A 26,050-nucleotide genomic window follows, 5' to 3' on the forward strand; every position below is an offset into this window, starting at 1 on the left:
TGATGGAGCGTCGCAAACCAGGACAAGGAAGCGGGTGTCGGCTCCAAATTTAATTACACATGAAACCCAAATTATGCAACAATCAGAAATGACTCAGAAACACCTCTGTGCACCTTAGGCAATAGTGTGGACTATGTAAACCCCAGAGCAGGAAGAAGATGCTCATTCAAGCCGACCTGTGGACGAAGACATTCTGCAGCTCCAAAGTCGACACTAGGTATGTTTCCCTTCGCACTGCCTTCGAGCAGTGACTTAGGTTTCACCAACATGTCTTTATATTCGTTGTTTTGACCCATGCCTGCGACCACAATACTTCATTTCACGGTGTGATTTAACTACGGCAATATATTCAACCCGTGCGAATTCCTCGTGAGGATTGGCGGCTATTGTCTCATTTATTTTCCTTCTCAATTCACCGTTTCGATAATTACATTTAATTGTCCTCCATTTAATTAAATTGTTTTAGTATATTTGCATGTTTTGACCGCACTGTCTAATAGTAAAGTAGGCAAAGCAGACAAACTAAGTAAGAACCATTTTAGAGAAGGAGTGCACGAGAGCGCGATATCGAGAGATAATATCGGGGTGAGAGGACCAAACTGACCACGAGCATCCACACTTTGGAAAAGAAGATAAGCAGAGACAGTCACAGAGAAAAAGAAGACATAAGCAAAAGACAGAGTGAGTATTAGAGAGTGAAGGACACTTAAAAAGACACTGAGATTGATCCATGTGCGTGAGAGTGAGAGACAGGGAGAGAGCAAGTACATTTCAATGGGAAGTAACTGCTCAGACCCAGAGTTACTGGGTGCTTTGTCAGGCAATTTTTCAGGATTTCGTCATAAAACACTTTCCACCTCATCTGAGCAGGCTGAAAGTGTCCACTAAAGTGCGGGTGGGCATTGGGAAGCATTACCTTCTCACCCAGCACTGCTGCAGGGGGTGGGCAGCGGCCATGCAATTCTGCTGCTTCAGCCCCAGCCCTGCAATAACTTCAATGGGCCAGTGGTCTCCAGGCCTGAATTATCGGGTTCAGAGTTCTCACCCATTGATGTTGCTTTAGATGAATTACCCAAGCTTGGCATTGTGTTTTCAAGATTGTCCAATCACCAATTGATATACCTTTCCTCAATATTCTGTCCATCTCTGACATCATAAATCAACTTTGCTAGTTCTTAGACATTATTTCAGATTTTAAATTTCTTAGACTGGATCCTTCATCTTTTCTACTGAATAATGTATCCCACAACCAATGAAAGAAACGCTTCTATTTTCTATCTATCCAAAAGAAGAGAGAGTAGTTAATAGCCCTGAACTGACAGCTCACAGTGACTGTCTTTGCCTCTTCTCACCAGCCTGAATAACGCATATGCTTCTGTCTCTGGTCCTACTGATGGCATTCTTGGGTTCGCCCTTAAGGACCAAACGAGGAGTAAAAAACACTTACTTTCCTGCTGTGTCCTGCCACTTCTAGTTGGCCCCTGAGCATGAAGATCCCTTACACATGCTCGCGGCTCCATATGCAACAGTAACAGCACCCTTCCATTCTGCGTCATCGCTCAGTAATAATAAACAAAGGCTTTTTCAATGGAATTGCACAGCTGTGTGGGACAATGGCTTAAGTATCCCTCTGCAGTGAGATTATATAGTTACGGAACAATTTGGCACAAAAGAAATCTGATTATTGTAAAATGCCACTGCTCTCTTGTCCCATTAGAGGGCACTCCCTTCCAGTTCGGTCTGTGAGGAAGAAAAATATGCATCACTTAACGAAAATAGCAATAGTATTTTGCAAGCAGTAGGAGAGGAAGATAATTAGATCCTGAAGGTACTTTGCAAGCACCGTTTCATATCTCACCACCACTCTCAGTCACTCATGAACCCACACCTTATTAAACAAATCCACATAGAATGCTCATGTGTATGCAACTTCTTTTCTTTGCAGGACAGCGCGACTCTCAGAATGGTGAAGAGAATGTCTTTCCTTCTTGTGCTGGCAGCAGGTGAGTGCAAACCAAGCTTAAAGTAGAGAGTCTGGAGGATCGTCTTGAGGAGTAGAGGGGAATGTAAGCCCACATGCCCTCTTGTTCTTAACTTCGCCACCTTCAAAGGGCAAGTGATGAGAGGCTTATAGCACTATCACTGGGAGGGTCTTGAGTTTTGTTTTCCATTTTTAACAAGTCATAGAACACGGCTAAATTGTTTTCTCATTCTATTGAGTTGGTGCAATGGCTTCTGGATAATATTTGCTCACTTGTTGAACAGTTTGTCCTTGACCTCTGGAACAGCACTGCCCTCATCTCCTTTACTAACAATTTATCAGAATTCCCTTCATGGTCCTTTTAATCAGCTGCTAACAATCGATTATCTAAACCTACACTTCTAAAGAGCATCTTATAGAGTTTCATGTAGAAAGAACAGACAGCAGAATGAAGTATCTGCAAAGAGCCATTGGCTGATAACAAGGCTTGACAGACAGGTCTTCAAGCCAATGTATGAAGAAGACTCATTCAAACAAGACAGCAGCTGAATAGGGCAGATTTAAAGTCTTTTTCTGTATGCCATATTTTGTGTGTGTGGGAATATGTGTTTGAGTGTGTAGGCACATGTGTGGGTGTGTGTGTGTGTGTGTGTGTGGGTGTGTGTGTGTGTGTGTGCATGCGTTTGTATGTAACCAGACCTACATAAATGCAAAATCCAAAAATAACATTAGCCTACAACATCATTTATATACATGAATTTATTTAAACCGAGGACAAAGTTCAATGAATGAAAGAATCAAAAGTCTTAGACACACCATTCTAAAAGAGAAGCTATCCCATGTCAGATACCAACCAGTTAATCAGCAATATGCATCATGAAACTAGCTTCAAATTTTTTGGGAGATGACTTTTTCTCGCTTTTTTTTTCCTTTGGAGTTTTATATAGGCGAACATGACACGAAGGTATTAGAGCACTTTACATGAGCACCAGTTGTGTTTCTAAGGAACATACTAATATTTTTTTTTGTTTGGAACAAGGAGATTAAGGGCCATATGTATCAAGCAAAATTGCATTCGCAAACACCGAAATTAGCAGAATTTCGGCGTTTCCGAATGCAATTTTACCAAATGGTATGTATTAAGGCAAAATAAGGGATCGCAGAATTTGCGATTCCTTATTTTGCGATTGCATTTAAGGAATTGCAAATTTTGCTACTCCTTAAATGCAGTGTAAGAAGCACCAAAAAGTGCAATGTGAAGCACATGCATGCCCTTAGGGCATGTACGTGCGCCACATGTGCACCCATGCTTATTTCAGGGGTGAATCTGTGTGTCCTTTTGACACCCCTGCACCCTTGAAAATATTCTCAATTTTCGATTCTAAAATTGCGAATCGCAAATTGAGAATAATAGCTTCTCATTCATTCCTATGGGCCTCCTGGCCCATTGAAATGAATGGGAAAGTATTCCTTAATTGCGATTCGCAATTGGCTAATCGCAGTTAAGAAATATTAAGAAATCGCAAAACAATTGCAATTTTTTACATACATCCCTATTTGCAATTCTCAAATAACGATTTCTAAAAAGCCTCTATTTGATAATTGCAAATCAAGATGTTGATACATATGGCCCTTACTGATTTGCCCAGAATCACAGGATGATAAGCGTCAGTGCCGAGACTCGAACCCAGTTCTCCTTATTTGAAGGCAACCACCCTAGCCGTTAGGCCACATCCTGTCCCCTTTAGGCCACATCCTCTCCCTTCCCTCTCCTTCCCTTGAATGTATGCTTCTGTATTGCAAGCCTTAACATCTCAATTAAGCAATCAATGATTACGTTTAAAAGAGGGTTCCATTACTGAAGCATTAATCTATTTTCTGTTCTGAAAATCAGTGATAATTAAGGTTAGACCCTTCAGCCTTAGGGGGTATTCCCCCCAACATTCTGCCTTCCTCCTCCACTTCTTCTGACCTGACTCCTGCATGTATTAGGACTCCGCACACTTTAGTACTGCTAATCAGTGCTAAAGTGCTTGTACTCTCTCCTCTAAACATGTTAATATTGGCCTATACCTATATGGTATATTTATTTACTTATAAGTCCCCAGTAAAGTGGCACTACCAGTGCCCGGGTCCTGTAAATTAAATGCTACAAGTGGGTCTGCAGCACTGATTCTCCAACCCACTTAAGTAGCCCTTTAATCATACTTCAAGACTGCCATTACAGAACCTGTGTGTGCAGTTTTAAACTGCTATTTTGACCTTTTATCAGCCTCAATATTCCGTTTTAGTACATGCAAATCTCCCACAGATAAACCACAGGACAGCCCATAGGGCAGGGTGTAATGTATTTCAAAGGTACGACTTTTACATTCAAGTTTTACATGTCCTGGTAGTGAAAAACTCTTTAATTTGTTCTTTACTATTGCAAGGCCTATGTCTTCCATGGGTTAGCATTGCAGTTGCCTTATTACAGTTTATAAGTGTCATTTCCAAATGGGAAGAAATTACTGGTTCAAGTTTGGTGTCTCTGGAATTCTAATTGGCATATTTGCTCAGAGCATCACTTCGGGTCGGGGAGGCGGTGGAGGTACTTCCCGCCCGCTACCCTATTAAAAACCGATGTGTATGCGGCCGCGCAGCAGGAGTGTTTCGGCGCGCCAAAGGGAAGCCTGTCTGCACCTGACCAGGCGCAAGGGGCAGGACCTCTGGTCTGTTGGGGCCACAAGTAAGGATTAAGTACTCAGATGAGGAGTTACTTGGACTATCAAAGCCCACTGAGAAAGCATACAAGCATAATATAAATGTAGATAGCGAGGCACTAAAATGTGAGCACTCTAACATGACCTTAATTTGTAAAACATACAAGAATACAGAGGACAAGCTGCACTTAGCATTACTAAACTGCAGGTCATTGGCCAAACTCAAATATGAGCTCCATGACTTACTGAGGGAAAGATCATTGAACGCTCTATTTCTGAACACTCCAGATGTGCAGGACGCGTCCCTAGTGAATATACGCTAGTAAGGCAGGATCGAGAAGGTCAAATAGGCAGTGGAATTGCTATAATCTATAAATCCACAATGAAGTGTGAGATTGTTAGACCTGGCATCTTTGGCGTGGTTTCACCTGTCTTTTTGCCTCTGCCTCCTGTATTTTTGACGCTATGCTGGATTTCGGTTTTGCTGGTATAGATGCTTTGGGCACTTTGCCACTGCTGATCAGTGTAAAAGTGCAAGTGCTCCTTGTGTAAATTATGATTGTAATTGGTTATCCATGATTGGCATATTCGTATCACTAAGACGTCCCTAGTAAAGTGTACTTAGTGTGCCAGGGCTGGTGATACAAATGCTACTAGTGGGCCTGCAGCACTGATTGTGCCACCCACATGAGTAGCCCTAAAATGGTGTCTCAGGCCTGCCACTGCAGTGCCTGGGTGCAGTCTGTGAACTGCCATGCCCTCCTGGTCAGTATCCTCACTGACCAGGCCCAACCCTTCAATTTCTGTACACATTGGTCACCCCCATGGAAGGCCCAAGGTACCCCCTTGGGCAGGGCACAGTGTATGTGAAAGGTATAGCATGTACCAGTGCAGGTGACAAGCTCTGGTAGTGAATTACAGCCATTTTCGTTTTTCACTATTGTAAGGCTACCTTGCCCATAGGCTATCATGGGGAATGCTCGCTACAGTGGCTACCAGCATACCTTCCCATAGGAGCAAGGTAGGACATAAAAGTCTGGTATCCCTGAACTCAGAATTTAATAACACATCTTTTCGGAAAGATTGTTTTTAAATCCTGTGTTTGAGAACAGCACTTTTAGAAAGTTGCTGTTCGCTTTTCTGTGTGCCTTGGCCTGTTTATGAATTGACTGTCTGGTTTGAGAGTGACAGGGGCTGGGGAGCCCCCAGGAGGCTTGGTGAGTCATCCCTAGGCGAATGACTACATCTGTATCTTGAGTGGTGGGAGGGGATAGTACCTGGCCTGAATAGGGCTGTGCCTGCCTTCCACAGAGCTGGCTCCACCTCCTGCTGGGCGACTGACGACCCTGCCCCTCTCTCTGAAAGGAAAAGAGAAGCCAGGAAAACAAAGTGCTCAAGGAACACCCAGAACTGGTTCGGACCGGGCTCAGAGCCCTCCTGCCCAAAGGAAACAAAGACTTTTAGGGGTATAAGTACAGGACCCCTGACTACAGAAAATTAGATCATCCTTTAATCAAGAAGGAACCCCTGCCAAGGAGAAAGCTGAAACTGAACAAGGAAGACTTTCCTGCTGTTGCTCTGCGGACTGACCTGCTGTTGCTTTGCTGCCAAGGAGAGGGGAAGGACTTTGCTTTGTGCTGTGTCCCCTTGCTTGAAGGAATCTCCAAGGGCCTGAGAAGAGCTGGCTCCCTGTTAAGAAATCCCAGGAACAAAAGGACTTCACCCCCAGCTTCCCTGAACTCTGCTTAGAGAGCTCTGTCCTTCCTAGAGTGCTTGGGCCAGTTGTGGTGCCGCTGGAAGCTGTACCTGTGGTGGGAAGCTGGAAACCAAGATTTAAAGATTTTTCTGCAAAGTTTATTGCATTGCTCGCTTGCGGAGTGCATCCCAGTCAGTGCGAGGAAATTCCCGCCGCTAAGAAGGCCAAGATCGTGGCAGCGCCTGTTGCCGCTGCCAGAGCCGTCGCTTCCTTCATTTGTGGGACGCACCTGTCCGGTGCGGGAAGATTACCATTGCTGCAAGTATCGTCGCAGAGCCTTTCGTCACTGGGTGAGATCGACGCACCACTTGCTTGTGGGCCACATCACGTTGTTGTGAGAGTCGACGCAGAGCCATCGCATCGAGGGACAACAAGAGTAAAAGATCGACGCTGAGCCGCGCATCGTCGCCGCCCCGAATATCGTTGCATCGTACCTTTTGCGAGCTGCTTCCACCGAAACCTGGGCACAAGAATCCACGCAAGGTATTGCATCCCTCCCCGTACAGACCAGAGTCACCGCAAAACGCCTGCTACATCGAGCGGGGTTGTCGGATCACCTCCCCAGGGTCTCAGGTATGACGCATCGCTTATATTTCACTGCTACAGGTTTTCACTTGGAATTTTTGTTGCAACTAAAGGAACTGTTGGCTAAAGCGTGACGCAACTGTGAACAATTCTAACGCAACCTTAAGAACTCCTTTGAAACCATATTCTTGAACTGGTTATGTTGGATTTTTTTGTCGTTTTGGTCTTGTGTAGTTTAGATTAAATACCTTTCTTTTTCTAAACTGTTGTGGAGTCAGTTTGTGGTGTTTTCACTGTGTTACTGTGAGTGTTGGTACAAATACTTTGCACATTGCCTTCAATAAGCCTTACTGCTCGTGCCAAGCTACCAAGGGGGTGAGCAGGGGTTATCTGCAGAATGTTTCCTCCTTACCCTGACTTGAAGCAAGGGTCCCTATTTGGACAGTGGTACCTACCTCTGCCAACTAGAGACCCCCAGTTCTAACAGAGATTAAACAAGCCGACCTAGAAAATTGTGAGTCGTTCTTATTTACCCTATCAGTGGCAGAAGACAATATCATTGCTGGCTTTCTAATCTACTGCCCACCAGGTTCAGTATCACAATTCATGGCGAGCCTACAGGAGAAAGTTGTGCACCCAGTTCTCCAATACAAAACTTTTCTGGTGGTAGGTGATCTGAATATACACTTTGAAAACAAGCAGAACAAAGAAGCTCGCCCAATATGCAAGGACATGTTGACATTGAATTTAGCACAAAGATTAGAGACACAAATACACCAAGGGGGTCACACTCTAGATCCAATTTTCATAAACTTTAAGGAGACAGAGGTAGGAACGCCAGGGTCAATCTCTTGGTCAGATCATTATCTAGTCTGCCTATAGAAAGAGGCTAGAACAACCAATTAAGGAAATTACAACAAGGAAGTGGAAACATTTTAATTCCACCTCTTCACTTAGGCACTGATGGATAAAAATCTTATACTAGACAAAGACATTAACCTAGCCAATAAACAACTGGAAGACTGGAATACAGAGGCATTAGATGAGATAGCACCTTGGAGCACCAGGACCCCTAAGAGACAAAATGCAACAGATCCTTGGTTTAATGATGAACTGATAATGGCCAAAAAAAGTGTAAAAAGCTGGAGCGAGTATGGAGGAAGAAATATTGTATTAGGGTCACAGAAAATTACAAAAAGGAGCTAAAACTATATTATTCATTAATTAAGAAATCCGGATGTAAATTTTATACAGAAAAAATTGAAAGGGCCAGTAACTCCTCCAAAGAAATGTTCGCCAAACTGAAGTCTCTCAGAACATATGAAAATATAAGTGATACAACTGCCTCTGTAGAGAGCTGCAATAAGGTGGCAGACTTTTTCGCTGATAAAGTGACCATGTCACCCCTTGTAAAAGTGAATCAAAGCTACATGTTTTAATGTTACCTTTTCATATTGATATTTTCAGTTGAGATGAGATCAAGGACGTTGGGCCCAATTCACAGAACTAACTTAAGACAAAAATCTAAACTTACTACCATTTTGGTACTCACAGAAGGCACGTAATCATTTTGCTTTCTGTGAATACCAAAATGAGTAAGTGCACTTACTCGTTTTGCTATTCACAGAAGGCACTTACTCATTGATGGGTAAGTGCCTTCATTGAATACCAAAATGGTAGTAAGTTTAGGATTTTGTCTTAAGTTAGTTCTGTGAATCGGGCCCTTCGTGAGCAGTATTTTGTAACTGGTGTTCAATATGATGTCAAACACATTCCATTTTCTCTGCTGCAGTAAACTAAATGGCATGTTGATTTTTGGTTTAATTCTAGCTCGGTGATCTTTGATTAACTGGAGGATATCTTGCTTGATCCCAAATTGTTTAATTACCTGTAAGGAAATTTGCAATAAGAGAAGCGACAACGTGATGCTTCCATTTATGTTTATATTTTTCTTTTCCAGTGCTAACTGCGATGCTTGGAACAGTAAAATGTCAGGATGGTGATGGCACTGGTAAGTAAACGTCACACATGTATCATTCTGTGTGCAGGGATCCATTACTGGACATCTCCTGTTTCGTTTCATAGGATTAGGATTATCTTTTCATAATTTAATTGATCGAATGAATCAATTTACATGATGGTAATGCTAGGGCTAACCCTAAGGAGAGGGTCAGGGACAAGAGTAGTGGTAGTAGTAGGGTTGAAGACGATGGCTATATAGTCATTGTCGAGGGCTCATCATTGTATTCAGTCTAATTAAATTTACCAACTTAGCACGGATCTTTCTTCCTTTTGCTTTTATTAATATTCTATTGCTTGTTACTGTTGGTCTCATTCCCTACTCAACCTGTTGACTTTGAACTCTGGTTTCCTCACTTGTCCCTCTTTCTTAATTTAGAACTGTCTGTCTGTCTGTGCTGCAACTGATTCTGTGCAGCTCAGCGACTGTATCTTTTATAAAAGCGACTCTGGGCTTCTTTTTCTCAAACCTTTCTCAATCTCACTTTGAGTGCACCCTGTGCAGGAGATGGGTGATGGGAGGAGGTGAGTTGTCTGGGCAATGGCAGAGGGTTTGGCCTCACTCCAGTATCACCTTTGGCAATGTGTTGTGGTAATTCCACTCCTTGAGTAGTTGTGTAGGAAAATATTGACAGTATACAACACTCTGGGTACAGCAATCAATGTATGCTCTTATTTTGTTAGATTGTAATATCTTTCCACACTCATATTGGTTGAATGAATGAATCTGTTTGATGTCACAATGAAAGTGTATCCTCACTGCCTCAAACCACTCCAGGTGTTCAGTTTGCGGCCATTGCCCTTCTAGAGAAACATTGTACCCCTGGGGTAACTGGCAAAACCAGGAGATGGGGCTGTGGACGAAAAGCAAGCAGGCAAGAGGCTGTTCAATGACAAGCAAATTTGCCCTCATTGCACTTACATCAGACCTGATCTCTGTGATGGTGCAACGCCATCATCCCATTCACACAGCGCACCTAGAGCGCAAGATCCCCTAAAATTGTAAATTGATACCTGTATAGCGCACAACTCACCCGCAAGGGTCTCTAGGCGCTTGTACGAATACCCCTGTGGAACCCATCCTGGCTTTCCCGGTGAGGCGTCCACTCCTGGGCACCCCCAAGGTGGAGGCCAGGCATCATTAGCATTGTGGGGCTGTTGTGGAGATTAAGCAAGCTATTGCCCAGAGAAGTAGAGTGGGACTCCATGATTGGAATAGGTACCGAGGCAAGAATTATCAGGTCCGTGGAAATTTGAGCCCAAGACCCGCTGAGGAGGGGAATTGAACCCTGGTCCCGGGCCAGACTTCTGCATCAGGGTCTGCCGCTCTAACCATTTAGCCACACTTATCCCCTCACATTTCACCCAGCCCTCATCTCTGCCTGTCCTGGAAGCCCTACAGCGTCCCACTCACAGCCATGACTGCAAATCCCATGGAGTTCTTAGCTGCCAAAGTTGGAGAAAAACAAAGGCCCCCTGAACTATATTTGTTTGATTCCTAGGAAAGGGATAAAACATGTGCAAAAAACATTTCCTAGGCAATCATAGATGCATACATATATAAATCAACGGAGGGTATAACAAACACACTGCAATTAAAGCTAGATTATACGTTATGGTATTTTATTCATTACAAAAGTACATTATTGTTAAAAAACAAAATACATATAGTCATACCGTGGCATTAAAGAATAAAAATTACATACATACATTTTTTTTTCTCTTGTTATACGATTAAAACTCATAAACTAATAGGAAAATTATTAGTCACGTAGTAATTTATTCGACGCGCGTTCTTAGGTGCCAAGTCATTTTAAGCAAAGGAACTGGGTTGTTTATCCCTTTCTAATAACCACAGCCATACCTGGGATGCACTGGCCCCTCAAACACCCGAGGCCTGGTGTCATTGCACCTGCTGAACTATGGATAGGTATGGGGTGCCAAGGGGTATCACCAGAGATATTTATTTCAACACATGGATGCTTCCCCTTGCAAGACAGGTGACTGCTCCAAACGCTCACATTTGGGGTGAACTCCATGTGCCTCATTCATACCTCCAGGAGGGAGTGGCTATAACTGGAAGGGCTGGAAAGATATCGTTTCATTCTAATTTGGTTGCAAATGTGCACCCTGGTTAAGTTCCAACCTCTGGCAACTCAAGAATAATGCTCTGAAATCGATACGTGCTACATAATATCAGTAGCACCAATACATGTTTAAATGCATTCTCCAGTCATATTATTTGTAATCTACCTGTCATCTATGACAAATATCTCTTTGGGTATCTGTCTCTTATGTGGCTCTCGTGGCATGTCTAAGCTTCCCAGCAAGCCTATTTTTGGTGACATTTGTTGGTAATCTGGCATCCTCTTGTGGATAGTTTTGGTAGTACCGTAGAAATATGCAGTACTTATGTACATCTCACAAACAAGGACCAATCGCGCAATAAACAGACCACGCAGTGTCAGCGTAAAAGGCCATTTTATTAGACCAGAACTGCGCATAACAATAAATCAACAATAACAGTAACAGCAAACCCCCATTCACACTCCCCCCCATTCGTTTCATTCACCCACGTCATCACTAAGCCCTAGCGGCTCCAAACACCCTTCTCTTGTCCGTCAATCACCGTCTTCCAGCCCCCAGTCATTGCAAACTTCCAATCAAACTTCGGTCCGTCCTGTGCCAAGTCCCCCCCCAAGGGATGGGTATGCCCGCTCTTGACCCCCTGTCCCTTCGAAACCTGCCTACCGCAGCTCTGGCCTAAACTGGCAACGCAACAGACCAGCCCAAGAAACCACCTCCAGTTGCTGGGTGGGTGGGCGGCCTTTCGAGCTCCCTCCCGATGGTGCCAGGCGCAGAAAGAGGAAGATCCCTTCCTCCCCTGCGCTTAAGTACCCACCCCCTAACTCCTCCCCTTCCCCTGCCTGGACTATCCCCTGCGCGAAAGACCCCGGGGAAAGACTAGTCTGCGACTCTGCTTTCCCCGGGGCCCGGCATCGCGCAATAAACAGACCACGCAGTGTCAGCGTAAAAGGCCATTTTATTAGACCAGAACTGCGCATAACAATAAATCAACAATAACAGTAACAGCAAACCCCCATTCACACTTCCCCCCCATTCGTTTCATTCACCCACGTCACCACTAAGCCCTAGCGGCTCCAAACACCCTTCTCTTGTCCGTCAATCACCGTCTTCCAGCCCCCAGTCATTGCAAACTTCCAATCAAACTTCGGTCCGTCCTGTGCCAAGTCCCCCCCCAAGGGATGGGTATGCCCGCTCTTGACCCCCTGTCTCTTCGAAACCTGCCACCCAGTGGACCCCCTGTAGGGCGGTACACTGCCCCACCCCCCCACTACGGGGGCCGTCCGTCCGTCACTGCCAAGTCACTCCCTCCGGCACCAAATCGACTCGTTCCACAACCTGCTCACCACATCCCGCAACTCCATCATATACCACGCATTCCCCAGTCGAGACAGGTGCACACCGTCCTCCCTAAACGCTAAAGGCTCCTCCAGTCGTATCCCAGGATGCGAAATGACTTTTACACCCCTGTCCGCACAGTACAGCCTCATCGCCCGATTCAGTTTCCTCCGGGCCTTCTCGATAGCCCCGTGTTTCATGGCCCCCCTCCAAACTTTCCGGGGGACCAGCTCCGTCCAGGCAATGCAGGCCCCCGCCAACCTTGACTTCAACACATCCAAGTCCCTTTGCATGAGTTGCAACAGAGCCAGTCCAGACAATTGCACCAGGTCGTTCTCTCCCAAATGAATGATCAACAAATCCGGGCATCCCCTCTGTGGGACCATCTTCGCGAGCCAGGGCAGTAGTGCCCCCATCGCATTCCGCTCTTTCCCCACCACTTCACCTCGTGCAATTGTCCTCTCAGTCCCAGGTTACGTCCGTAAACCTGCTGGTCAGCGTATTTGGACGCCCAGTGCACAAATGAGTGCCCAACGATCCAAGTCACCGTCTTACCGCCCGGGCCACCCACGCAACCTACGAAGAAAAAGATGTTAGAACAGGCAAACAAAAACAGTGCAACACCAACAAACCTGCCTGGGATCCCAACTATTTCCTCACATACCGCTCGCAACAGCGCGATTTCCAACGCCCAATCCTCCTGATCCTGTCCCAGGACCAACCCAGCCGGGCTGCCGCAGTCGCGGCCCCAATGCGAAAGGAATGAGTACCGAAACCAGTACCATCAATCCCCAGGCGTCCCAAAGCCATGCGCAACACCGCCAACAATTGGCCAGCCGACACTCTCGCACCAGATGCATGGCGAAAAATCTCACCCCCCCGGGCCCCCTCCGACCCGCAGAAAGAGCGCCACTCCAGCACTGGGCAGACCGCCCCACCCGACTCATTCAACCACACCCACGTACCACGACCCACTTGATCAGTCTTCGAGCGGCCCAGCCAGATCCCCAAACGCCCCGCATCAACCCGCACATCCTCAAACAACCTGCCGGCCCCCCGCCTCGTGCCCAGCAACTCAGACACCCGAAACGCCCCAAAGAACATCCACACCATGCACAGACGAAACAAGCCCACCTCGGCCCTGTCGTAACAACACCCCGGCAACACCCCAACCAGCCGAACCAACAAGTCAAACGTCACTGCCTCCCGTAGGCGCCCCCTCCCGGCGCCCTTCTCCCGACCCCACCCCCGCAACATGCGAGCCAGCACCACATCCTTGGTGGGGTCGAAACCCAAAAACAAGACACAGTAAAAGGAAATACCAGCCAATTTTCCAGAAATCGTAGCAGCAGTCAGGCCATGGTCCATACAGGAAAGCACATAGCCCCTCAAATCCTCCAGCACCTCCGGCTCCCTACTCACCACACCATCCCCCATCCAGCCCATAAAAGAACTAAATTCAGACCATGCCAGTCGATATGTCCTCCTTGTGGACGGAGCCAACGAACCCTCCACCAGACCAACCATCCTCACTCCCCCAAGGCCCAGATGCCGGCCGGCAGCTCGGTCTTGCAGGCGTCCGCTCCCGGCGCCAGGTGTCGGAACCGCTGCCACTGCGAACGAGACAAAGCATCCGCCATGTCATTATTCGCCCCAGGGACATGCTTGGCCCGAAACACCACATTCAACTGCAGGCACGCCAACATGAATCTACGCAACAGCCGCAACACTCGCAGGTCCCTCGCCCTTTGGTTATTAACAAGGTCCACCACCGTCATGTTGTCAACGTGAAAGAGCACTGTCCTGTCCCGAAAGTCCTCCCCCCACACCACCAGCGCCACCAGCAATGAGAAGAACTCCAAAAACGCAATGCTCCTGCCCTGCTTGATCCAGGAGGCCGGCCAGCTCTCCGCACACCACCGACCATCCCAGAAGACCCCAAACCCCGCTGACCCAGCCGCGTCAGAGAAAATTTGGCATTGCAAGACCGCCCTGTCCTCATCAAACTCCAAAGGCACCCCATTGAAATCCTGCGGGAACGTGATCCAAGTCCTCAAATCCGTCCTCACCCCCAGAGAGATCCTCACCCTGTGATGCGGAAGCACTGCCCCCGACATGGCCATGCCGAGCTGCCGACAGAACGTGCGCCCTGCCCGCACCACCCTGCATGCAAAGTTAAGGAAACCCAGAAGCTTCTGAACCGCCCGCAAAGGGATCCGCCGTTCCCCCACAGCCCACTCCAGACACGCCAGAATCTCCTTCACCTTAGCTGCCGGCAGGCGCGCCAACCACTCCACCGAGTCCAATTCAATCCCCAGAAACGTGAGGCAACAGCTGGGACCAGCCGTCTTCTCAGGCGCTAGAGGCACTCCAAAATGCACAGCCAAGGCCTGGAAACGCGACAGGGCCCTGCTGCAATCCCCCGACCCCGCCCGGCCCAGAAAAAGGAAGTCGTCCAGGTAGCGAGTTACCTCGCGGCACCCACTCACCCGCACCATGACCCATTGCAGAAACGTGCTAAAAAGCTCAAACAACGCACAGGAGATGGCACAACCCATGGGAAGGACTTTGTCGACATAGATGGCACCCCCGAACTGCATGCCCAAGAGCCCAAAATCGGCCGGGTGAATAGGCAGGAGCCGGAAAGCCGACTTAATGTCACACTTCGCCAGATCCGCACCGGGACCACACAACCGCACCATCCGAACCGCATCGTCCACCGACGCATACAGCACTCTCGAGTCCACTTCCGCAATAAAGTCATTCACCGATCGACCCTCCAGCCACGACAAATGGTGAATCATCCTGAACTCCCCCTCCTCCTTCTTCGGCACCACCCCCAACGGAGAAATGATCAGGTCCGGCAGCGGCCAGTCATCAAACGGCCCTGCAACTCTCCCCTCCGCCACCTCCTTCTCCAACTTCGCAGCCACCACTCCCGGCAGTTCCTTCGCCAACCTCAAATTCTCCGCCCACCGACGCTCCCTGGGACCCTGGTAACCCACCCGAAAGCCTTCAGTGAAACCCCAAAAGAGCCGCGCCGCGGACTCGTGATCAGGATAGCTCGCGAGCCATGGGGCCATTGCCTCCACCTTAACCGGAGTAGGCGCCCTTCGGGCCAGGCTGCCCCCGGTCCCTAGCGTTCCTCCACTGTTCAGAAGGGGTGGCGAGCGAGAGGCATTGAGTAATGGGGTGTTTCCACCGCACTTGGAGCACTCATGCTTAAACTTGCAAGGGTACTTGGAGCAGAAACCCCGACTGTAGCTCCAACACACCCCTGTAGTGGCCCCTCCCGGTTTGGGCGGCTGACCGGACACAATGGTGTTGGGCACCGTTCCGCCCCCCGCCCCGCCCTGGGCGGGACGCGTCGGAAAAGACCGATACAACACCGGTAAACCGCTGGCCGTATGCGTAGAGGCTGAAGAGTGCGAAGACGCCATCCACTGCATCCAAACCTCCTGATCCACCTCCCCCCAGCTCTTTTCCGGATCTGCGCTGACCCGGGCCCGAAACTCCTCATCATAGCTCAGCCATGCAAACCCACCAAACTGCATCTGGGCCTTACGAATGATATCCATGTACTTGAAAAGCGCAATCGCCCGGTCCAGATACTTCTGACAATACACGCTAGCATAGATCAAAAAGGCCGAAGTCCAATTCTCCATAGTGATCGGCACCCTAGGCCGCCTCGTCAGCTCCCACTCCTCCTCCTTGGAACCCTCCTTCGCCTGAACCTCCCGGTGCAGCAACTTAAAAACATCCACAAACTCATGTTTCCAAATCTTGTCCCTCATTTTCTCCGACAAATGCAACCCCAAAGGCATCGCCAACCCCATATAAGGCATTTTCTTCGGGACCTTCACCCCTTTCTCCTCTTTCCCATCATTTTTATCAGTTTGCACCCCCAGAGTCACCGACTTACCATCCACCTTCTCACCATCTGCAGGTGGACCGCCCAAAGGCGCCCCCCCTCCCTCACAGACCCATCCCCCACACCCACCGACCTACAGGCCCGCTTCCTCCCCTCCCCACCCCGGGGCGCGTCTTCCCAAACCGCCCACCAGGCACTCTCACCTGTTAGTGCCTCCGTCCGCTCCCGGGGCCGTCCTCCGGACTCTTTTCCACGGGCCTTCCCAGTTCCAGTCTTCTTCCTCGTCCCGGGGGCGACCTGCAACACACCAAGGTCGTCATCCCCCGCCGTGCGGCCTACGCCTTTCAGGTCATCCCGCACCTCCCCCTCTTCCAACTCCTCACTCTCCTCGCTGTAATCCAGTTTAAGCACCGGTTCCTGATCCACACCTTCGCATGCCACATCCTTCACGGCACGTTTCACTCCCTTTTGAACGCACTCGCGGCCACGCGTTCCGGTGGCGCCACCAGTAGCCGTTGCCCGATCCCGCGGAGGACTGCCCTACTGCTTCTGACCTGCGTCTCGGAGCCGTGTTGCGCCCCGCAAGGCCCCCCTTTGCTCTGCCGGCAACCGCCGACTTGGATCCCCTCCCGCCCCCAGGTCGCTCGAACCTGGCAGGGCCCCGGCACCATCGGGCCTCAAAGCCGTGCTGGCCGTCCCTACCCCGGCCGCGCCCTTGGGAGGGTGGGCGGCCGGGCCTGACTTCCTCAACCTCGCCTGCCTAACCTCCTCCTCCTGCCTCTCCGCCTCCCTTTCCTCCTCAGAGGTGCGGGTGGGAGGACCCTAGATGTCGTGGCCCCAAACTGCACCCACTCTGGCCCTCGTCTCCTCAGCCCACCTGACCTCCTGAATCTGCTCCAGTATACGCTCCCCCCGGGACCTCTCCTCCCAGGAAACGGAACCCCAAATCGGGGGGGGAAGGGGTGGGCCGTGGCCGAAGAATTCTCCCCCACGGGGGAAGAAACCCACCTGTTGGAAACCCTGCACCCAACCCGAGCCGCCAATAGGAACCAGAGCGGGGGAAGCGCTCCGGCCCACCGAAAACCCATGCGCCAGCGGCCGCACTACGGCCGGGGTGCCCGCCCTAGAGCCCCGGGACAAGTCGATAGGAGCCCCCCCAGACCCCTCCCCCGACTCCCGCATCCCAAGCCCGGACCCATCCCCCCCAAAAGAGGCTTCCTCCAAGCGGGCCACGGGCCCAGAGGCCCCGCCGCCAACCATCGACCCCTCCAGGCCCAAAGCGGGCCCGGCCTGGGCGTCTCCTGGCTCCTCCCCCCGCGTGGCGCCGGCCGGCGCCAACAGGGGCCCGCGGAGAAGAAGCGCAGCAGGCGCGGCCCTCACGGCCGCCCCGAGGCCCCAGGCAAAAAGTCCAGCGGGGGAAAGGCCGCGCGGAGGTTGTCCTGCGCTTCCCGCCCCGCGCCGTATCCTTTGGAACACGCCCCCCCCTCCTGACCTCAGGCCCACCCTCCAGAACCTGGTCATCCTCCAAGCAGGCGAAAACCGCCGCATGCACCCCGGCCGAGGCAGCCCTCGTGCCCCTGGTGGCCCCACCCAGGCCTAGTCCATGACCCCGGGCCTAATCAGGTCCTCGCGGCCGGCCCTAGCAAGCAGTAACAAGGCCTCACGGACGTGTTCCGCAGACACACCAGACATCCCACCCGAGCCAAAAGACAAGAACAGGAGGACAAGATAAACCCCAGCTGCCGTAGAACAGCTCCGAGCACAATCCCAAAAGTAGCACTAGGCCTCAAACTACGCACTAACTACAACTCCTTTCGAGCTCCCTCCCGATGGTGCGAGGCGCAGAAAGAGGAAAATCCCTTCCTCCCCCGCGCTTAAGTACCCACCCCCTAACTCCTCCCCTTCCCCTGCCTGGACTATTCCCTGCGCGAAAGACCCCGGGGAAAGACTAGTCTGCGACTCTGCTTTCCCCGGGGCCCGGCATAAAGAGCTCCCTGGCCTCGGACCGGCTTCATAAATATTTTCCTACTACTACTAGTTATAATGGACATAATCATGTATTGTTCCCTTCTCTACTAATTGCAGTACCACGTTTTTCTCAGGCAGCCATTTAGTTCCCTTCGGGTAGATATAATCTTTAAAAACACCGACAAACATGCAGGTGACTGGACTGGGAACCAGTGGGATTTCCCAAAAAGTTCAACAGTGTAGACCTTAGGTTGTGAAGAGCGGCAGCAGGGAAAGTGCATATATAGTCTTTGGCAACCCCAAAATACCACCAAAGTCAATATTCAAAAACAAATATATTTTCCACCAGAGATTCAATGTAATTGATTTCAATGGCACGACATTGTGCCGATCTGAGAAGGGGATCAGAGAACATTTAAAAACAAAAATATGGGGCCTTATTTATGAGGCCATGCGTCAGTTTTGCGCTGCTATTATGTCACTTTTTATGATGCAATGGCAGAGTAAAACATGCCACCTGTTGTGTTCTATTTACAAAGTGATGTATCTAAGCAGGTGCGTCACTTTGTGAACACCTGCGCTACATCATACCTGCGCAGGCGCGCAACACCCATTTGGCTCACGGGGCTTCAGCGCTTCAGCCCCAACCCCCCCTCCCCGTCGTGTGTGTCAGCCCGGACGTTGCGGGCTGGCGACCATCTAATTGCATCCACACCCGAGTACTTAACAGGTGTTTAAAAGACCCTTTACTTGTAAATTAGTCGTTTTTATGTTTTCACCCCTTCTTTCAGTCACTCTGTCTATGGTTGGAAGAATTAGCCCCCCCGAAATATTTCACAGCCCCCCCCCCCCCCCAAACACAGACTTAGGCATGTGCAGCACATACAGCACATGGTTGGAATTTCATGGCACAATCTCAGTGGCGTAGCGTGGGGGGTCCACTGGGGATGTTGCTCCAGCCGCAAAATTCTTGGGGGCATTACATTTTAAAAGAAAGTATTGCGCCCCCTAACCCGTGGACCGTTAGCCCTCCCTGAGATAAAGGGTTAAGGGGCTAAATACTCTTTTGAAATGTTGCTGCACAATCCTCAGAGCTGACAGCGAAAGGTCTGTGCTCCAAGTGTACCAAACTTCCAGGTACTCTTTACACTTTTCTCGAGGTGAAACAACATGGACTTCAGCGGGATAGCACCTTCTTTACCACTCTGCAGGACTACACCAGGGATTCAGTTACTAATTATCTTATTTGGGCATATGAGTGAATATCTGTGCCATAAGAACAAATAATTCATGCCGCGAGGCGCAGCAAAACAAGTTGCTGAGCTGCGTTGTATTAACAGGAACGAGCTAAAAAAATTGCTCCATATTTACCAACATATGGCGCTGTTCAGCTCCCTCTATGCACTGACGCACTTATGGCTACCTGGAGGCAAGGCAAGCACCCTTGGGCATGGGTGCCAGCATTGTGGGTAGGATCATCTCTGTACAGGACGGGATACCTTGCTGCACAAAAACGATCCTTAGAGGCATATTTCTCTCTCTGTGTGTGCCGTCTAATACAGCACACATGGACAGATGAAATAAAGTAACGAGGAGAAAAGAAGATATTTCTCCTTGATACACCTCTGTCAGGTAGGCGCACCATTTTGACTCAAAACCAGGTTTACAAGTGTTTGTACATCTGAGTTTGTGTCAAAATCAGCCGCGGCTTGTGCAGGTAAGAGCGGTGGTGCGGTGAGGCTGGGTGAGGGGGTATGACAACATACGACTGTGAGGGGAAATTAAATAAATAATTAATTTTACAGTGTGGTCGTTTGTCCAAATCCCCCCCACCGGGTCCGACCGCACTTACCCGCATGGACCACGGCTGGTCAAAATGCATGGGTGGAAAATCCTCCCTGTCATGAAGTAACTTAGGTCCAGTCTAAAGCCAAAGGCACAGTCCCATCAAGGACACTAACACATACATGGTACAACCGTCCTTAAGAAACCAAATTAATCGATACACAGAAACCATTTGCCTATTCGTTTACACTTACAAATGGTTATATTTCATTTTGCTAGCAATCCAGGTGGTGATTCCGTGCATATTGTTGCAGTGCACCATCCTACTGCCCCATCCTGACTTGTTGTATGTCATGCGGCTCAGGTCTGAGGCTTTAGAACTCTGTCAGTCGAAACCATACTGTTCTCGTATGTTGCCAAATTGTACTAAACCTGATACAGATTGCTTTCAGAGCCTGTTATTAGAATGCATTGAAACCACAGTGCATTGGGACATTGTAAAAATGATCTATTACAATGGTGTCATTTCCCTTACAGAAAAGTGTGGCATGAACATGGTGTACTCATCCTGCGGTGGATCCTGTCAAAAAACTTGCCAAGATGTCTCCAACATGGGGCTACCTAGGGACTGCAAAATAGACTGCAGACCAGGATGCGAATGTGTGCCTGGATATGTCCTCCAGAATGGGACATGCATACCTGAGAAGGACTGTACCTGTCTGGAGAACGCAGAATATACGGAATGCGATGGGCTCTGCCAATTTAGCTGTGAAGACGTGGCCAACATGGTCTTCAGGAAAGAAAAGGCGTGCCCATTGATTTGCCTTGGAGGATGTGTCTGCAAAGGCGACTATGCCTTAAAATCTGGTAAATGTGTCCCAGAGAAAGAGTGTCCCTGCAAGAAGAATTCGCAATACAATAATTGTGGCACATGTCGGAGAACCTGTGAGGATGTGGCCAATAACGTCACTGTAAAAGCTTGCACGAAGGACTGCAAGAACGGATGCTTCTGTAATCGGGGATATGCCTTAAACTCTACTGAATGTGTCCTTGAGAAGGACTGTCCCTGCAACAAAAACGCCCACTATGAGACCTGTGGCTCTGCATGCCCACTCACATGTGATAATTACAGCAATCCACCACGAACATGCGTAAGGCCATGTGTGTCTGGGTGCGTCTGTGACAAGGGCTATGTGAAGTCTGGGAACGCGTGTGTACTTCCAGGGCAATGCTCTGGAGCAACCTCCTCATGAAGGGGTGAAACAATGTACCCATAGCTCTCTGAACACTATTTAGAATGCAAACATACTTGATTCACAATTGTAAACTCACCAATATGCAATCAAAGGAAATCACTGAGTTAACATTATATTGCAGGGACTTTCAAGTTAAATAAATTACAAGTGAGATTAGGAGTATAACTGCTTGGACAAATATCACAAATATCATGGGACAGAATGTTGTGTAAAAAATATTGAGGATAAAAAAATATTGTGAACGCTATTTTCTACGGGTATGTACAGTTTTACTATGTATAACGCCACATATAAGTACCATGACAATATACATATATATCTACCAGGTACTTAGATCTGCCATGAAATCTAATATATTTAAACCTACCTATTTGAACTTACCTTCTCAATATTCTTTTCATGCAAGTGTACATTTTAGAATAAACTCATGGTAAATTCCTTTTTCATTCATGCCCACATATTCACATAGCCACCTCGCCTGTAAATATCTTATTGCACCAGTGCCACAGAGAAAGAACTCACCCCTTCTCCACCCCTGAAATGATTTTTCCAAGCCTTAGGTCTGCACTGTTTGTAAGTGCTAAAGTGCTCTGGGACCATTTGTTTACTGGGGGTTAAGAGTTAAGATATTAAATTCCCATGACCACAGCGGGTCAGTCATTGAAAGAGATCTGTAGTGTGCAGCATTAACTAGAAAGCAAACTAGAAAAAAAGCGACGAAAAGTCACACTTTCGTGTTTTTTATCAACAATACTCGTAACATCTAATTACTCCAGGTCATGTGTGATACTCTCAAAAAGCAAATAACATTTAACAAATTAAATGGGCATATTATTTTTCATAGGGTTTACCTCGCCCGACGCCACCCCAGGCGACGCAGGCCAGTCTGCGTGGCACTGTGTGGCTCTGTGGATCTAGCAAAACACAAGGTGGCACAAGTTGTTGTCTTGCTTCACACTGCGTGGTGAGGGCGTGACATGGGTGCAGCATGAGTGTTCCCACGCATCCACCCATGCATTCTCATGAATTCCCATATTTACCAAGGTTGGTAGACCTGGGAATGCGTCTGAATGTATTGCCTCCCCATTTGAGGCACAGCCAGCAGAAATATATGTATTTCTCTTGGCTGTTACCTCTTTCTAAGTGTGCTGCATTCTGCCCCTAGAAAGATTAACATGCCAGTGAAGATTGCAGCAGCGGCCCGTGCAGGTCAGAGCAGTGGGGCGGTCGGGCCAGGTGAGGGGGCATTTCGACGGACAATGAAGAGGGAAAAGGAATAATTTATTTAATTTTCCCTCATCCTCGTCCGTCGAAATACCCCCTCATCCGGCCCCACTGCTCCAACCTACACGGACTACACTGCCCCTTCCTGCACAAACACAATCCTGCCTGTGACGCAGGCACCCTTGATCTGGGCCTTCAATGTTGCTGGCCAGCACATTGTGTGCCACCAAATGTCAAGAATGCCCTGTATATATTCCTGTCCTTTCCCAATCATACAGCGCAGCAAGGTGACTTGCTGCACTGCCCTGAATGATCATTTCATAAATAGGCCCTTACATTTCCCTTCAAAGCTCTGCAATCTCTGACCTTCAGCTGTATGTAAAGTAGCAATAACATTTTTCCAAGACTCTTGGCATAGTGGTCTTTCCCCCAGTCAGTCTAATGAGCTTACCAACCCACTCTAACGTCATATACTTCGTATGGTGAAAACATCGCATAAAGAGGTCTTCAAAATGTACCGATGTTTGAAGGATGCTGCAGGCCGAATGCACTGGAATTGTTTCTCACTCTATTTTCAAGGGTCTCCTAAAACATTTAGCTTTGGCCTAGTTTGCTGAACTAATGCACTTCAAACTGAACTGTTTATCACTGTTTACATCCACATATCCTGAAGTTGTGTCTAACGCAGAAATAGATATTCTTGCTGCCCACTACATGTGTCAAACATCACTGTGAGTATGTGTATTCCTCACACGCAGCCCACTTCTCCCACAGACGTGGAGGATGCTCTAAATAGTTTGTACATCTCCTCTAGCTAACTCAGCTACACCCATGCATGGATTGACATTCTGAGTTGTACTAATACCAGGGTCTGGTATCCCTTATTATCTAGAAATGTGGTTGTTAAGAGGCTCATTTAATATTCCCCTGCTAACAACAGTTTTGGGCCAGATCATTAACTCTCATTGTTTGTCATCCTGCTGCTGCTCAATAAATGAAAATAAATGATTTTAAACATTCATATGCCTTGCATTGTGACGTTTTTGACTCTAGGAGTGGTTCTAGGCAAAATATGATCACAACAAGTTTTCGCTAAACTGCATACTCTGACCCCATGACAGGATGTGCCTGATTATGAGTGGCCTGTGTTATGTTGGGGTGTGGGCATTCCAATGTGTAAAGTGAGGGAGGGGGAACACCCGAGGGACCCCACACACATGGTGATATTGGTATTAGCCATGACGTGTACAGGTGTGCACTCAAAAAAGGCCCGGGCCCAACATTGTGGCAAAAAAGAGAAAGTAACTGTGGCTCAGTATACATTACCAAGGCTACATACGCTGCGTAACATACCAAATTGGTGAAAAGGGAGAGTGTGGTACTCTCTGGCTGTGCAACCTGCTCTGCGGCCCGCTGGAGTCTGCCAGCGTCCGTAGTCTGTCATCCTGCTGCGTGCTCGCCGGCCAGGGAGCTGTAGTAACAATGTATTGGAAATAAAGAGTAATCCAGGAAATGAATTGAATAGGATTTATTCCTAAGCAAAGAAGAATAGATGCAGCTGGAAGGAAGGTTCATCCAAAGAATGAATCCCCACTGCAGTTTCAGTACACACATTAGAACAATCATTTGTAAGAAAACATTCCACAAAACATAGGAGGAATTCCATTTAAAGAATCATGCAATCACTACACATCCCCCTTCTTCAGAAAAGAAAACAAAAATAGGAAAACAAAAAAACTAATGTTAAATGATGAACCAAAGTAAATCAAGAACAAACAAAATCATCAAATTTCTTTGGAGCTACAATCTCTCTCCCAGTTCTAGTAAATTTAACAGGTAAAGACATTCCCTCCAAAGTGATACCATCTTGTGGATTAGAACTCTCACCCTGAGGTAAACTGGTAAGTTGACCAGCAGGTTGAGCAGTAGATTGTGGTGAAACGTGTGTCCCTATGGTGTTAGAGAACGTACCCTCAGTCAACACATCACTTGAAGACTCCAAAGAAACAGGAACCTGTGAACCCTGAGCCTCAGAAGCAGGAACCTGTGAACCCTGAGCTTCAGAAACTTCACTCACAACACCATCTCTCCTTTCAAACTGAGAAAAAACATCCAACCACCAATAATCCCTTTCCAAATCCCTGCAGAGTTTCCCTTCTAAACCAGATTTTCCAGCCAAAGCAAACCGACTCATATGATGAATCGTGCCATCATCCAATTGGACCGTATTTTTCATAACCCTTACAACAGTTTTGGGTTCAGAAAACTTTGAGTGTAACTTCCCAACCTTCCTTGCAGACTTAACACGTACCAGTTGTCCAACACTGATATTTACCTCCCTGGTGCCATGTTTCCTGTCATAATAATTTTTGTTTCTGTCTTTTGACTTCAAAATAGATTTGCTGAACTTTGTCAGCATCCCAATCCACTCTTTTGCTTCTACCAATCCATCCTGGATTGATTTTAGAATGAGGAAATCTCCCTCTCATTAGACAAAAAGGACTTTCACCTACAGTGTCATGAATTGTGACCCTATAGGACCAGATCAATCTAAACAATTCATCATCCAAATTTTTATTACTCTTTTTCGCCAATTGTAAAACACCTTTAAGCATCCTGTTTGCACTTTCAACTACAGAATTACCCCTAGGATGGTACAATGCGGTAAACTTTTGCTCAATTCCAGTGCTGGTTACAAAATTTTTCATTAAGTCTGATTTAAATTGAACACCATTGTCCGTCAGAATACTTGCTGGAAAACCCTCTCTCAAAAAACACATTTCCAAAAATGTTATGACACTTTGAGTGTCCACCCTAGATACAACTTCCACTTCGAGCCATCTTGAAAACAAATCAACCAACACTAAAATGTGCCCTACAGCATTATCTTGCCAAATAACGGGTCCCATGATATCCAACGCCACACTCTGCCAGGGTAAAGCAGGACATTCTAAAGATGACAAAGGTGGATTTAAGGTTTTCTGTGCTTTGTCAGAGATTTCACATTGAATGCAATTGCGAACAAATCTTTCTATGCTCACATCAATCCCAGGCCACCAATATAACATCTTAATACTTCTCTTCGTTCTAGTGATTCCCGGATGACCTTCATGCCCCAATTCAAGTATTCTGTCTCTCATACCCACTGGAGGTATGATTTTCTCAGATCTGCATAGAAACTCCCCATCCTGACTTAATTTGTCTCTGACTTCCCAGAAAGGTCTTAAATTTTGATCCAGTTTGTCCAATTTACCCCATCCCTGAATAAGTTTATCAGAAACAGTTTGCAACAAATTATCTTTTTTGTGTTCCTCCTCCCATGTGCTCTTCGAGAGAGTAGGAGTATTGTCAAAAACAGGAGCAACACACCAATCATTCCAAGGGTCTGGTGCTATCTCTTTGAGAGGCAAAGAATGTCTACTAAGATAATCTGCTTTTACATTCTTAGCTCCAGGAACATATTGCACTTCATAAACAAAATCTTGGATTCTCATGGACATCCTCGCAATTCTGGCTGAAGCTCTAGAAAGACCTTCGGTA

The 26,050-nt window shown here is 47.8% G+C and overlaps 1 protein-coding gene across 1 annotated transcript; it reads left to right on the plus strand.

Annotated features, from left to right (window-relative positions):
* The first annotated feature begins 90 nt into the window (after nt 1-90).
* On the plus strand, nt 91-23,531 carry LOC147701346 (von Willebrand factor-like). Its single transcript, XM_086930051.1, has 4 exons — nt 91-217; nt 1,946-2,003; nt 8,925-8,975; nt 20,568-23,531. Exons 2-4 carry the CDS (start codon nt 1,964-1,966, stop codon nt 21,281-21,283), a joined length of 807 nt encoding a protein of 268 aa, XP_086786177.1. The 5' UTR covers nt 91-217; nt 1,946-1,963; the 3' UTR covers nt 21,284-23,531.
* The last annotated feature ends 2,519 nt before the right edge of the window (nt 23,532-26,050 follow it).

Source organism: Lissotriton vulgaris, chromosome 7, assembly GCF_964263255.1.
Source record: "Lissotriton vulgaris chromosome 7, aLisVul1.2, whole genome shotgun sequence".
In the NCBI taxonomy this organism is placed as follows: Eukaryota; Metazoa; Chordata; class Amphibia; order Caudata; family Salamandridae; genus Lissotriton; species Lissotriton vulgaris.